The 15224-nt window shown below is 45.6% G+C and overlaps 2 protein-coding genes across 3 annotated transcripts in view; both read right to left on the minus strand.

Annotated features, from left to right (window-relative positions):
* RRN3 (RNA polymerase I transcription factor RRN3) overlaps positions 1 to 1707 on the minus strand; it is a 31664-nt gene extending 29957 nt beyond the window's left edge. For both annotated transcript variants that reach the window (XM_086691162.1, XM_025916843.2), the window contains exons 1-2: positions 1566 to 1707; positions 222 to 327 (exon numbers count right to left, since the gene is read on the minus strand). In XM_086691162.1, coding sequence (XP_086547288.1) covers positions 222 to 327; positions 1566 to 1654 — 195 coding nt within the window. In that variant the 5' untranslated portion in view covers positions 1655 to 1707. The remainder of the gene's footprint in view (positions 1 to 221; positions 328 to 1565) is intronic.
* A 3952-nt stretch (positions 1708 to 5659) lies between these two features.
* LOC147573100 (uncharacterized) lies at positions 5660 to 11407 on the minus strand. Its single transcript, XM_086691163.1, has 2 exons — positions 9670 to 11407; positions 5660 to 6251 (listed from the first exon to the last, which is right to left on the minus strand). Exon 1 carries the CDS (start codon positions 11273 to 11275, stop codon positions 9719 to 9721), a length of 1557 nt encoding a protein of 518 aa, XP_086547289.1. The 5' UTR covers positions 11276 to 11407; the 3' UTR covers positions 5660 to 6251; positions 9670 to 9718.
* Between the last annotated feature and the right edge of the window lie 3817 nt (positions 11408 to 15224).

Genomic DNA, 15224 nt, shown 5'->3' on the forward strand with positions numbered 1-15224 from the left:
GAAACCTCAGCAAAGAGGTTATCTGAGCTGTCAACATCATGCTGTTATTAAAGAACTGACTTCAAACCGATATCTAAATTCATTTTATTATGTCTATGTGGCTGTTGTATAATGGCTACAACTGTATCCTGACCCACCAAAACCAAACCTCCCTGTGTCAATTATATCTCAATTAAAGCAGGGGGCAAAAAGCCACCAAACCTCATGTTACCTCCTCTTACCTTTTTGTACTTCAACAAGACTTCTGTCACAGTCCCACCAAACCGAACGGTTTTTCTTGGAGGAGAATTGAAGAAATCATTCTCTAACGTGAGCATATCTGAAAGTCTATAGAACCAAGATAATCATACTATTATACGCAGGGCAGAGAATAAGAAAAAATCAGAAGAGCCAATGTTTACTGAGCCAACATCATTCAGTGGGACTTAATCACTAAAGCCTCCTAACTGGCTTCCTTGCTTCCACTCTAACCTCCAAAGTTTTTCGTTCAATGACCTAATGATCTTCCCCAAAATTGCATCATGCTATCCTACCCTCCCTGTTAAACTCTCCAAAGGTTTCCCACCTCACTTAAAATACAAATCCAAGCTCTCGGTCTGGGTCTTCAAGGTCCTATAATAGTCTGGCCGCTGCCTACCTCTGACTCATCTCCAGCCACTTAACATACTGCAACCATAGTGTCCTTTCTATTCTTCAAACTTGCCACGCTGATTCCCATTTCTTTTGCTGTTCGCTATCAGAAACACTCATCCTCCAGATACGGACACAGCTGGACTCTTGTCTTCCCTCCAACTGAAGCTCAAATGTCAGAGAGACGGCAGATCATCACTGCCTGAAACCATCCCTTTCCGTTATTTACTGGCCTCTTCACTGTCTTTCCCTCCTGAGATTGTAAGCTCTGTTGAGAGCAGAGATGTTGTCTCTTTTGATAGACTACTGTCTCCAGGGTCTAACACAGAGAGAGTATAGGTGCTTAATAAACACCATAAATGATACTATGCTAAGCGTTTTACAAAGTTTTCTTCCTTCAAATAGAGCAGAGTAGTTGGGGGGGGGGGGAGGGGAACCACACCAGTATCCTACTAATGACTCTCAAAGCCAAACCCCAAAATGTTTTATGGGGGTTAGGGGCTTTAAAAGTGGAAGACAGACTGTTAAGAAAACGTGTATGCGGAAACAAATTTCAAACACCAACAAAAAATTAAGAGTCGGTTTGCCATTAATGATAGCATTCGCCTGATTATTCAAACAGCCCAGGGAACTCTTTCCAAATCTACGTGAAGAAAAGGGAGGAATGAGGTAGTACCCAGGCCTGGGACGCTAGGCGGGAGCCCACTGGGGAGAAAAGACCCTTGAACGGAGAACAGATGCATTTTCCCAGCACCTCTCCCACCTTTACTACCCACTTAAGGGCACGGGCTCACTCTCGAGAACTTGAGATGACCCTCTACCGTTGCTCCCAGGACTCCTTCAGCTCTGCCCCAGGCCCTGTCACATTCGCTTTCCTAACCCCGATCCTGAGCTTTGGCCCCAGAGGCGCAGAAGGAAGCGTCCCGGACTCTCACCCGGTCCTCGACGCCCCCAGCGTCTTGACTGCAGACGCTGAGGCTGCCGCATCTCCCGGCAACCGCGTGTGAAGCAGCGGGGTCGCCATTGGGCCCGACAAGCGCGACGACTGCGCCTCTCCCCGGAAGTCGTGGGCCTTCTAGTCGCCCCTGTGGCCCGGAAGACGTGCGCGCGAGCGGCGGCCTTCAGCCAATCAGGAGCGCCATGGGACCGCTCCGTGATCCCGGCGGGCTAGAGCGCCGCCGAAGCTTTCTCCTCCCCGCCCTGCCTCCAGGCCCCTCCTCTCAGTTGGAGGACTTTCCCCGCCTCGCCAGGTGCGGCTATGAGAGCGGCCAAAGCGCTGCGAGAAGAGAGGTCCTTGGCAGCTCCGGCCAGCCCTGAGGGTCCCGAAGGAAGGGCAGGGACCGTTAGTGGACCCCTACTGGTCGGGTGCCACGAGTATTATCTTTTTGGAGTCAAAGCATCCCTTAGTCAAACTGAAGAAACCAAAGCTCTGGTTAACACCAGCACGCAGAGACAAGGGGCAGCCGGGATTCGAACTAGGCTGCTCCACCCAGCATCTAGTGGGGGTTGGGGGAGGGCTCTATACCCTCTGCGCTATCCTCACAGACTTTGGAACTAATCTTATCTTTGCGGAAACTGAGGTTTGACGGAGCGATCTACCCAGAAAACTCAGAGCTGAAATCAGAGAGGAGTCAGTTTTCAAGAGGCGCTAGTCCTTGAACTTAATTTTTTTTAATTTATTCATTAATTTTGAGACACAGAGATAGAAAGCATGAGTAGGGAAGGGGCAGAGAGAGGAGAGAAAGAATCCCAAGCAGGCGCTGCACCGCCAGTGCAGAGCCCAACGCCGGTCTCCATCCCGCAAGCTATGAGATCATGACCTGAGCTGAAATCCAGGGTCCTCAGTAGCTTAACCCAATGAGCAACCCAGGAGCCACTGAACTTACATTTTTAAGGGAGGTCCAGGGGTCCGCCAGACCTGCTGCAAGCAGGGAAGGGTCTTTTAGTATAGGGAAGGGCAGGGCCCAAGGCACGGTGGGGGGGAAGGAAGCAGAGGGAGCCCCTCCCCTTAGTTTCTAAGAATGGAAAATGTTGCAACCTTTGGAAACTGTATAGAATTATCAAAAGGACATTAAGCCAGCTACAGCGACTTGTTACATATAAAGCACTGTTCGATTTTGCAACAGTGTAAAATAAGTAACTCTCTGCCAACTCTATAAGGCACCACCATTTCTTACCCCACTGGTTTAGGGTTCCTTCAGAATGTTGGGCAGAGATTTTCAGTGTCCTGAGAGCAGGGGAAATTGTACCCTAGCTCACAAGGATTCCTCAAGACAGCCGTTGAAGTGGGAATCTCTTCCCCTCCATCCCCAAAGCAGGGGGGGGGGGGGGGGGTAAAAATCACAATTCGTTGGAACTCTCATACACTGTCAGAAGTTTAACTCTGCACCGCCAAGCAATTTGACAATTACTTATCCTTTCATTTTTTTCAAGTCTGACATGCACGAAAGAGTGTAAGTTAAGAGCTCCCAGGTGGCTCAGTGGGTTAAGCGTCCCACTCTTGATTTCAGTTCAGGTCATGAACTCATGGTTCATGAGTTCAAGTGCTGTGTCAGGCTCCATCCTGACAGCGCGAAGCCTGCTTGGGATTCTCTCTCCCTCTCTCTGTTCCCCTCCCCTGCTTGTGCACTCTCTTTCTCAAAATAAACTTAAAAAAAGAGAGAGAATATAGTTAATCTAAGTTATAAAACATAATAAATACCTGTGAATGAACGTACCACCCAATTTATGAAACAGAACATTAACCCTTACTATGGAAGCTTCCTGTGTGCTCCTCCCAAGTCCCACCTTCTCCCTGCTTCCTCCTAAAGATAATTACTATCCTAACTTTTTAAAACCATTTCAACTTTTCTTTAGGTAATTACTATATATATATATATATATATATATATATATATATACACATATGTATGTATATATATATTACACACATATGTATATACACATACACATACACACATATGTGTGTATATATATATATATATATATACACACACACATATGTATATTCCTAAAATACATATATGTTTTTGCTTGTCTTTCCATCATAAAATTATCTCCATTCTGCATTATACCTTCTACTGGTTCATCCCATTCCTGTTATATTAGTTGTTTCTCGCCATGTAACATTCATCCATTATATGAATATCCCACAATTTATATTTCCATTTTCCTATCACCAACATTTAGATTATTTTTTCCTCCCCCCCCCAATTATGTACAGTGCTGTGAATATGCTTCTACAGTCTCCTGAATCATGTGTGTGAAAATTTTTCCAAAGTAGAATTGTTGGCTTAGAGGGCATATAAGACATGTTGAGTTTTCCAAAGTGGTTGTGCCAATATACATTCTCAGAAATATCTCCTTAAATTTGAGCACAGCTCCTTCCTTATTTTCCCAAAGCACAGCGAAGACTAAGCTTCCATGTTAAAAATTTTTCAGCGGAAGCTTCATCATAATATAAGGAAAATCTGAAAACTAAACAGCTTAATTCACTGTTGGGAGTTCTTTGATCATGTCTCTTCATTGAAGATTCTTGATTCAGTTACCCTCTTCCATGGGCCAACTCATCTTGCCTTTTTTATCCAGTCTTGCCTTCCCTGGAGTCCCATCTCTTTTGCTCTCCAGCTCTAATCTAAGAAGGTAATGGCTGGAGCACCTGGCTGGCTCAGTCAGTAGGGCATGGGACTCTTGATCTCAGGGTCATGAGTTCAAGCCCCACGTTGGGCATAGAGATTACTTCTGGAAGGAAGGAAGGGAGGGAGGGAGGGAGGGAGGAAGGGAGGGAGGGACGGACCTCCAAATGAGTAAGAGAAAGGCAAACAAGTATTAACACACAGCATGTAAAGACAGCCTTGCCCACAATGTGGCTGTTCTTATACATCACAGCATTGTACTTGTTCATAATTGTTCTGAGCTTCTTCATTCCAGGATGAATTTTTGCTTTACTTTCATACACCCAGAAGACCCATTAAACTGTTTTTCAGAAGAGCGGCCTTCACCTAGAGATGAATTTTACAATCATCCCTAGAATAGTTCTGTTGGTTAAAGTTTCTTGGCCTGAAAGTAACAGAAACTATCTCAAGAGGGCTTAAGCAGAAAAGAATTTGATACTAACGATACACGGATGTCTTAAGGCAACAGAAAGTAATTTCTCATTGGCGAAGTTTGAGTCGAGTGCCCTTCTCTAACTCAATCGAGAGAGGTGAGGTCATAGTGTACCAAATGGCTTCCAATGAATACTTGCTACAGATGAGAGGTAGTTTATTTATTTTGAGAGAAAGCTCGCGTGTGCTTGAGCAGGGGAGAGGCAGAGAGAGGGAGAGAGAGAAGCCCAAGCAGGCTGTGCGCTGTCAGCGAAGAGCCGGACAAGGAGCTGGAACTGTGAGATCATGACCTGAGCCAAAATCAAGAGTCGGCTGCTTAACAGACTGGCCCCCCCAGGCGCCCCTAACCATTTCTAAGCATAGCGCCCAGTAGTGTTAGCTACATTCACAATGTTGTGCAACTACGTCCAGAATTCTTTTCACCTGAAACTTGATGCCAGTAAACAACTTCCTCTTCTTCCCTCCCCCCAGCAACCACCATTCTTTCTGTCTCTATGAATCTGATTCTGTCATATGAGAAATGTCATAGAAGTGGAATCATTCAGTATTTGTCTGGCTGTGACTGGCTTACTTTACTTAGCTGGATTACTTCACTTCCGTTATTCTTTTTTTCCAAATATCTGCCATGCGTAGTCTTTCAGCCTGAGTTAATTATTTTAAATTATAATATAGAAATATAAAATAGAAATTTTAAATATAATATAGAAATTATAATATAGAAATATAATACAGAAATACCAAAGCATGGGACAGAAAGGGGGAAGAAATATAAAACAGCTAAAGTTTTTGGGAGTTTTGATCAAAAGTATCGTACCACCTGAAAACATGCTTTTGCCTATAATGGAAATCTCTAAAGAAAACTATCCCGATTTTAGAGCATTCTTGCATAAATAACCTACTGATACAAAGAAAGAATATAAGAAGACACTCTCAAATGAATTTTATTTGATTACCAATAAAATGTACAACCCAATCAGATTTTAAAAGCCTTGGGAAAAATAAAAATCCTTGGGAAAATGGGAAATTCATGTTCACTAAATGAAATGAACATATAAATATAAATTGTAGCATGTTACAATGCATTGATTGTGTTGACTTTTCTATTAGTTAATGAGGTCACAAAGTAATCTTAAATTCAGAGTTACATTTTCCACTGTCCGTTTCTGTGGGGACTACACTTACTTCCGTCTTCACCCAGAGTTTGTGAGGCATTATTTTCTACTTGGAATTCTCTCACAAGAAGTCTATTTTAAAAACCAACTTTTTTAAAAAACAAAGATCATTTAGAATAGCATAGTTTATTATGGCTTAAGATTCTGGCAATAACTTTATGATCTGAAGCTGGAAAATCCTCCCCAACACTGACACACGTACACTTGGCAAAGGCCGTTCTAGTAGGCCCACTGGCCTGAGAGAGATCAGCACTCCACATGGAGGTTTCTGAAACGAGGTTAAGAGGTAAGTACTTGTGCTTTTATAAAGTTGGCACTTAAGTCTGTAGAAACACTGGTGATTCTGGAAAGAAAAAAGCAATTTGTATTTGAGATGATATTTATAAACAGAGTGGAACAAAAAAATTACAGAGCTCTCTCTGGGAACACAGCTTTCAAAAGAGGAGCCACCCATAGGTTGATGTGGGGTATTACAGCTCAAGTTACAATTGACGGGCTTACGAAGAACGCTCTTTAATAACTTTAACTTGAAAGGAAAGCTTATAATCTACGCCTTATAACAAATCACACATCAATTATACCTCAATTCCGGCTCCAATGGAGCCCACCTCTGATTGTTAGGACAAACAAGACAATCCCTGTACATTACTTAGTACAGTGTGTAGTGTATTATAACACCCAATAAATGTTAGCTGTTGTTATTGACAAATGCCCCAAGTGCATCTTAATTCAAAATGGGAATATGATGATAAATATAACAGGGGCTCCTGGCTGGCTCAGTTGGTAGAGTGTGTGACTCTTCATCTTAGGGCCCCGAGAACAAGCCCCATGTTGGGTGTGGAGACTAGTTAAAAAAATAAAAATTTAAAAATTTAAAAATAATTTTAAAAGAAAAGATAAATAAAACAAAGGTGAATAAGATCTTCATGGTCTAAAAGATACCATGACTAATTAAGAGCTAATAAGTCCTCTGAGGATAAAAATATTTTTCTTTAAGTACCTCGTGAACTATAGAGCAATTTTTTTTATTATTCTAGATCAGGGTTCCTCAATCTCACAGTAATAATGGTTTGGGTGGAATAATTCTGTGTTGGAACGGGCCAGCCAGGGCACTGTGTTTTGCAGCACCTCTGGTCTCTACCCACCAGATATCAGGGGCGCCCCTCCTCAACTCTGCATCTTTCTGTTGCTGGGGACTATCACTGTGAGTTCAAAGGCCAACGTGGGCATCAGTTTCCACCCCTGCTCCCCCCAGAGCTCCCGATGCCTGCCTGTCTGGCCAGTGTCTGCTCAGGGCCTGAACATCACCATCTACACATTCTAGACTCCACGAGGGGCAAATGCCAGGCACCAAACAGTGGAATCTCAAGCTGGGAGTCAAAGACTCTGGAAATCACCTCCTCTCAGGCCAGCGGAACAAGAGATGGCCAGGTTCCCTGAAAGATCAATGCTCTTAGATGAAAGCCTCCAGATGACTCAACGGGAGTCAGAGGAACTATGCAACCTACCCACACACACTGGGGGCCGTTTTCTTTTCTCTCTCGGTATATAAGCAATCGCATAATATCCTTGATTTTGTCTTTTGGCCCACAGAGCCTAAAATACTTACTATCTGGGTCTTTATAGAAAAAAATTGTCAACTCTTGTTTTAGGTAAGTATCTTATGGTCAATATAGAGAAACGTGTCATAACATTTGGTGTTCATTCTACCTGACGTCATCTTTGTAGCAAAAAAAGGGGTGGGGGGTGTGCCTGGGTGGCTCAACTGGTCAAGTGTCTGACTCACGGTTTCGGCTCAGGTCATGATCTTATAGTTCGAGAGTTTGAGCCCCGCATCAGGCTGTCTGCTGTCAGCACAGAGCCCACTTTGGATCCTCTGTACCCCTCTCTGCCCCTCCTCTGCTCTCTCTCTGTCTCAAAAATAAGTATTTTTAAAAAGGATTTTAAAAGAAGTTATGTGCAAGTAAATAAACATCTGAAAGCGTTTTCCAAGATGAATGCCCATGGAGCCTACACTTGGGTTAGAAACTGTTGCTAATGTCTAAGAGGCCTGTTTTCAGCTTAGAACTGGTAAAGACCTTAGAATTATTATCTAATTATTGGCCGACTGCCATTACCTTACAACAGAGACCACAGGTAGAATTATAACACATCTTATCTTTCTTTTTTTCTTTTTTTTAAGTAGGCCTCATCCCCAGCACAGAGCCTAGCAAGGAGGGGCTTTAACTCATGACCCTGAGATCAAGACCTGAGCTGAGGTCAAGACCCCAAGGCTTGGGGCCCCTGGGTGGCTCAGTTGGTTTAGTGTCCAACTCTTGATTTCAGCCCCAGGTCATGATCCCAGAGTCATGGGATGGAGCCCCGTGTCAGGCTCCACCACTTGGGATTCTCTTTTTCTCTCTCCCTCTGCCTCTCTCCCCTGCTCACGATCTCTCTCTCTCTCTCTCTCTCAAATAAAAACATAAAAATAATTTAAAAGCTTTAAAGAAAAAGAGTCAGAGGCTTAACCGAATGGGCCACCCAGGCGCCCCCACACATTATCCTTCTTAACAAGCCTAAAGAAGAAAGAAATTAAGAGTTTGACTTCCACAGAATATTCAGTTGTTACCCCTCGCCCCCCCCCCCCGGAAATGAAACCAACCAATATGAAATAACCTTCTTGGATAACATGTTGATAGCATTTAAACAGGGAGCATTAACATAACCTCAAAATACTGCTCTGCTCTATACTCTCCCCACCTCCAGAGCAGGTCATTTATGGAATAGGATTAGAGAAAAAGATCAGGAAATTGATACTCAGCAGTGAATACCATTATGACAGCACTTAACCCACTGAGCAGGGTCACCAATTTTGACCTTCACATGACCTTTTCTACCTTTCTAATTGACAGAAGGTTGAGGAGTTAAGTGGAATTGGTCCTCAATAGCCTCAAGCATAGAGTTCATCAAACAGGTTAGCACAGAGACTCTTGTGATCTAGTAGAAAGTTCATGGGATTTAGTACAAATAGCCAAATGTTTTCCAAACTTCAGGATCATTCAACCTTCACTATACAATTAATTTTTTACCTTTAAGTTGGCTCATGTAAGTGTTTGAGTTTTTTTGGTTTTGTTTTGTTTACTTAACTATGAAAAGTTACTTATACTGTGAAAAGCAATTGGCACTATTGTAAATAGAAAAACCAGTTATTACTGGGCATAAATAGAAGTTACCCATTGAAATAACTTTAACACACACGGTATTAAATCCTAGCTGGGTACAGTTGTTGCCTACCAAAGCATAAGAGAGGTGCTGGAGATCACGAACCCCAAACTAAGGATGTTCTCCTGGACAGAATCAAAAGGACCACAAAAGAATTTAAAGGGGAATAACTTTCCCCCTGGAGGACTTGTTGCTATTTAATGCTGTGCCCCTGTACTGCCTACAATCATCCTGTTTCAGAAACATTGCCGAGTCCCTCTCCCCACCGCACCCACAGCTCCTGGTGGAATGTCTTACTTACCACCCTGTCCTTAGTAAGCCTAAATAAGAGAAATCGTTCTCACTCTGGGGGTGAGCAGGTAAAGCTTTAACAACACTGTTCCACGCACAGCACTAGGTTTCAAAAACCTCCCGAAGTTCAAAAGATCTAATCCATGCAGGAACAGACCACTTCACCTCCACTTGCCTCATTTTTTTTTTTTCCAACAGAAGGGAGTGAGGAAACCAGCAGAACACAGACCTGGAAACAATCAAGGAATACTACTTCCAAAGGCACTTACTTGGCAAAGGCCTGAGCAGCCACTCGGATGGCTGGGGTCTGGTTCTGTACTAGGGAGGGTGACTTCTCGTCTCTGAGGCAGGGACAGGTGTGTTCTCAGGGGGCACTGACTGCTGGGCCTGGGACCCAGGGGATGGAGATGCGGTGGCAGGGGGTTCCTGACTCAGCTCCTGGCTCGCTGGTAGTGGAGTCTCAGAAGCCTGTGCAACTGGCTTCTGAAACTCTTGGGCAGACGCAGACTGGCTGGGAGTCATCTGGCTGGGAGTCATCTCTCGAACTAAAGACATGATGCTCTGGGGGTCCTGCTGGGTGTGACACAGGGCCTGAAAGTCTGGGACAGCAAGGGAGAGCCGCAGGTCCACAGTTTGGTTCTGAAAACACTGGGATGACAGAAGCTGGATCACAGACACAGGGGTGCTCAGGGCCTGGGCTTGGGGAGCCAGAGCAACTGGAGATGTAGTTGCAGAGACCAGAGAAAGATTCTCAGTCTGGCTCTGTGAGGCTAGGGGGGCTTGGAGGTGGCTCTGTGAGGCTGCAGACAACAGCCAGTAGCTTTGAGAGGCCAAAAGGGCCTGGAGGTTGCTCTGCGCAGATGCTGGCACCAGGGGATGACCCTGAGAGGCCACGGGCACCAAGAGGTGGCTCTGACTGGCCACGGGCACCAAGGGTTGGCTCTGCGTTGGCAGAGACACCAAGGACTGGCTCTGAGAGGCAGGGACGAGTCCAGGTTGACTCATGGAGGTCGAGGGGGCAGCGGGCAGACTCTTAGAAGCCAGGATGGGCGCAGCCTGACTGCCGGAAGCCAAGGAGGCGGCAGGCTGACCCGCAGTGGCAAGACTGACTGCAGGCCGGATCCTCAAAGAACGCACAGCTGGAGGCTGGCGGGCGGAGGCCCAGGGGACTCCGTGCTGGCTCCCGAAGGGGAGGACGGCTGGGGCCCGAGGCCGGTCGGGAGGAGACACAATGAACTCAGGCGGCCCCAGATGCGTGGATGACGATCCCTTCACGAACCCTGGCAGCCCGGCCCCAGGGCCTGGGGAGCGAACTCCCTCGGAACTTCCGACCGGTTCAGGTTTGGGGCCCAGGTCCTCTCCGCGCAGGTCTTGCGCGTCGCCGCTCTCCTGGACACTTTGCGTCGCGTCTTTGTCCTGGTCCTCCTTCTCCAGCCGGTTTTCGAGCTGGCCCGTGACGGTCATATCCAGCGAAGCAACGGTCTGAAGGAACCTCCTGCGGCTGCAGCGCCGCCGGAAGCCCCTCAAGTTCCGGGACACGTTGCAGATGGTGAGAGAGAAGCGGTGGCTGACCGTCTGGCTTAGCGCGTCCACCATGGTGGAGGAGAGCACGTGGAAGGGCCTCTTCGAGGGCTCTTCCGCAGTCAGTTCGATGTTGCCGGTGTACCAGAAGACCCACCACAGCAGGCTGAGGAAGATGATGATGGAACCCAGGTAGAGCAGCAGGTCGGAGAAGACCAGGCGCGCGAAGACCCCGGTGAACAGCACGGTCGCGCCCACCGTGTCGAAGGCGACGCCCAGCCAGAAGAAATGCCTGCAACGGCCGAGGCCCGTCCGCTTCCGGGTCTCCTCCACGGAGTTTCTTGAAAGCTCCATGAGTTGCCACTGTCGCCGCCGCCAGGTCCGCAGAGGAGACCAGCCCGCCACCCTCCGGTTGTGGCCTCTGGGTCGCCATGGCAACGCCCCCGACGGGAGGGGGGGTAGAGTGGGCGGGGCGAGAGGGAAAAAGAAGCCGCCTATTACCTGCCGTGAGAAAAAAAAAAAAAAAAGGGCGGGGGCACCGCCCAAGCGAGGGGCGCATGCGCCGTGCATCCCGTCGCCCGCGCGCACGACCTCCCCGCATGCGCAGTGTTTCTGCCCAGTGCGTGTCTCGCGTTTCCCCAGCATCAGGACCCGAACGTGGGGACTTTCGCTCTGGCGCCGGTGGTCTCAGTCCCGCTTTCGGCGGGTGAAGTGCTGCATTCCAATGCTCCCCACGCCCTGCCTTTGAGGGCCCGGGCGAGCTTTGAAGGAGAGCAAAGGTCAAGGACCCTCTTCTAGTAACTTCGCCCGCAGCTGGGAGTACAGCGTGGTCCCAGGTGCTGCCACCTCCTGAGGAGTTAATGGTGTCCTTTGTTTTGGTGAAGAAGCGGCTAGATTAGGATCTATTGTTAGAGCTTAATTCCCATTTTATCTATTTGCTGGTAGTTACGTTCTTGCCAGTTAACAGCACACCTAGAAGTGAATTCTCTGAGGGTTTTTCCACTCTCCATTGTCTTTCCTTTTATTGTTACCATTTTTGTTCACCTGTTGGCCCTGGCCCCTGGGGATACTTAAGTATCAGCGTTTCCCACTCTTCGCAACAGAGTAAGGTAGGAAAACTGTGTCAAAAATAGGAACACCGACTGGAGCCCGAAAACCACAGTAGATTAAAAATGAGTTCATTGGAACCTTGGGAATTGGGCGTGAGAAAATTAAAACCAGCGTAAGACCTGGTGTCATTCAGGTTCTGTTAATAAAAAGTCACAGCCAAGCACCGGCTCCTGCTCTTTAAGTTGCTAAAGGTGGAATTTTTTTTTTTTTTTGATGATCTTTTATTTTAAAATACATTAGATGTGCAGAAAAGTTGTGAAGAGAGTATAGAGAGTTCCTCTATACCCCCCAAACACCCAGTGTCTGCGCTTTGTGTTTTAAAATGGATTACAAAGCAGCACCTTAATTCTCTTTATAGATACTTCTACAAGTTTAGGAACCAATGTTTCATGAATTTCTTGAATCATCAGTAACATTACTTCTGAACTTGAGTACCCCTGAAGTATGCTAAGGGATACCTGATGTCCCAAGACAAAATATAGTCTCTCTTCCTACAATGTCAGTTTTCCTTGATGGCAAGTATTTTAAAACAGTAATATTACAAAAAATAAACATGTTTTATGGAATAGAATCTAAAATGAGAAAGTAGGGGCACCTGGCTGGCTTGGTTGGTAAAACATGTGACTATAATCTGAGACTTGTGAGTTTGGGCCCCGCCTTGGGTGTAGAGATCTCTAAAATCTTGAAAAAGAAAGAAAGCCCCTATCCTGGAGATACAGCATAAATCTGTTCCTCCTATTAAATGCATAAGGATATTCTGTTCTCCATAATTTCCTTGTGTTTATTTTGATATTATTGAAACAGTTAAAAATATATACGAAAATAAAAGTTAATATTTCATGTAAAAATTTCTCCAGTTTGTTACTACCCCAGGGCTTGCTTGCTTTTAAAATTAGGAATACTAGATTAGAAAATTTCTTTTGAAGGGTTCCTGATTGGCTCAGTCGGCTAAGCGTCCGACCTTTGATTTTGGCTCAGGTCATGATCTCATGGTTCGTGAGATGGCACCTGAGTCTAGCTCTGTGCTGACAGCGTGGAGCCTGCTTGGGATTCTCTCTCTCCCGCTTACTCTCTCTCCCCCTCCTCACCCACCCTCCCTCAAAAATAAATAAATAAACATTTTTTTTTTAATTCTGTTTGAGAAATACTGCTGTATATAGGATGGTGGCATAAGAGAAACTCATTCATTTTTGGAGGAAAATAAAATAACCCTGCCAACAAAAGATGTCCATACCAATATAAAAGAGAGAGAAAACACAATTTATTACTGAGTAATTACTAATACGTTTATATGCATGTAAGGAAACACAAAACCTTTGGGTTACCTTTGTGGTGTCGATGTGGGAAACAAAGGCAAATGAAAAATTAAATTCCCTTGCCGCCTATAGCCCATTGACAAGTCCTTGAGACCAACAGGGTCACCTCCCTCTAGGAGCCCAGCTGCCTGGATGATGACACTTTGCTAAGGGCAAAAGGCAATCTTAGCTTAACATTATCCCAACCCCAGGATCCTGTAAGTCTGCTTTGACATCGAAAAAATTCCTTTGGAAACTGCTTTTATCTCTACATCCCAAGATACTTGTTGGCAATCCAACTCCAAGCTTATGGCCCCCTGATATACATCTGAAGGGTCTCATGACTGAGTTTTTACCACACGGGAATAAATGGCCTTTTCCTAACAACAGCTAGCCCCTCAAGGTCCCGGAAGCCTTGCTTGTAGAATGCCTCAGAGACTTAGGTCATCCCTAACCCCCTCCCAAGCTGAAGGTATATAGTCAGCTATTTCTCACAAACCCAGTGCAGCTCTTTCTAACCATGGGTCCTGCCCGTGCTTTAATAAAACCACCTTTTTGCGCCGAAGATGTCTCAAGAATTCTTTCTCAGCCGACAGCTCCGAACCCCAACACTCCAAACCACATCATTATTAGGATATGCCTCCTGAAGGAGGTGCCCCTGTGACTTCAGAACCAACTTGGTGCCCTATAAATACCGAGGAAATAATTTTCTTCTTGGTCCATGACAGCTCTGCCGAGCCTTCTCTGGAGTCATATTTCCCAATTAGCAACCACTGAACCTTGCCTATTCTGGACTCTTTCCCTTCTCGTCTGACATTTTCACAAGTTTTTATTGTACAAACTACCCATTTATGGAGACATCTGATGCTTCCCAATCTTAGCATGCTAAAGTATTCTTTACAGACTCAGGACTGTTTCTGGGGAGAGAAATTCTGCTACAAATTTAAAGAAGGGAAACACATTCAGTCAGGAAATGAATATACAAAATATCGAGACCTTCCTTCCAAGAAAATAGGTAGGGCATGCAGCCAGTGCCCAGCCAAGTCGTATTGATCGCAGAGGTGAAAGAAAATGTGTGCCGGTACATTTACACTTCTGTTACTTTTTTTTCTTTTTTTTTTTTTTTTTATGGTTAATTCTCCCTACAGTGTTAAAACATTCGAAACATATTGAAAAACTGAAGGGGCGCCTGGGTGGCTCAGTTGGTTAAGTGCCCAACTACAGCTCCGCTCGGGTCATGATCTCACGGTCCAGTTCGTGAGTTCGAGCCCCATGTCAGGCTTTGTGCTGACCACTTGGAGTCTGGAGCCTGCTTCAGATTCTGTGTCTCCCCCTCTCTCACTGCCCTTTCCCTGCTCTCACTCTGTCTCTCTCTAAAAAATAAATAATAGGGGCGACTGGGTGGCTCAGTTGGCTGAGCGTCCGACTTTGGCTGGTCATGGTTTCACGGTTTGTGAGTTCGAGCCCCGTGTCGGGCTCTGTGCTGACAGATCAGAGCCTGGAGCCTGCTTCGGATTCTGGGTCTCCTCCTCTCTCTGCCTCTCCCCTGCTCATGCTCTGTCTCTCTCTCCCTGTCTCTCAATAATAAATAAACATTCTAAAAATTTTTAAATAAATAAATAATAAATATTAAAAATTTTTTTTTTTAACTGAGAACTCGGGGCACCTGGGTGGCTCAATTGGTTGAACAACCAGTTCAGCTCAGGTCACGATCTCACAGTTCGTGAGTTTCAGCCCCTCGTTGGGCTCTCTGCTGATGCTTTGGATCCTCTGTCCCCCTCTCTCTCTGCCCCTTCCCTGCTTGTGCTCTCTCTCAAAACTAAACAAACCTTAAAAAAAAAAAAAAAAAAAAGAAAAAGAAAAGAAAAACTGAAAAGTGAAAAAACATTATTTTAAGT

This window comes from Puma concolor, chromosome E3, assembly GCF_028749965.1.
Source record: "Puma concolor isolate L17-30 chromosome E3, mPumCon1.1.hap2, whole genome shotgun sequence".
NCBI lineage: Eukaryota > Metazoa > Chordata > Mammalia > Carnivora > Felidae > Puma > Puma concolor.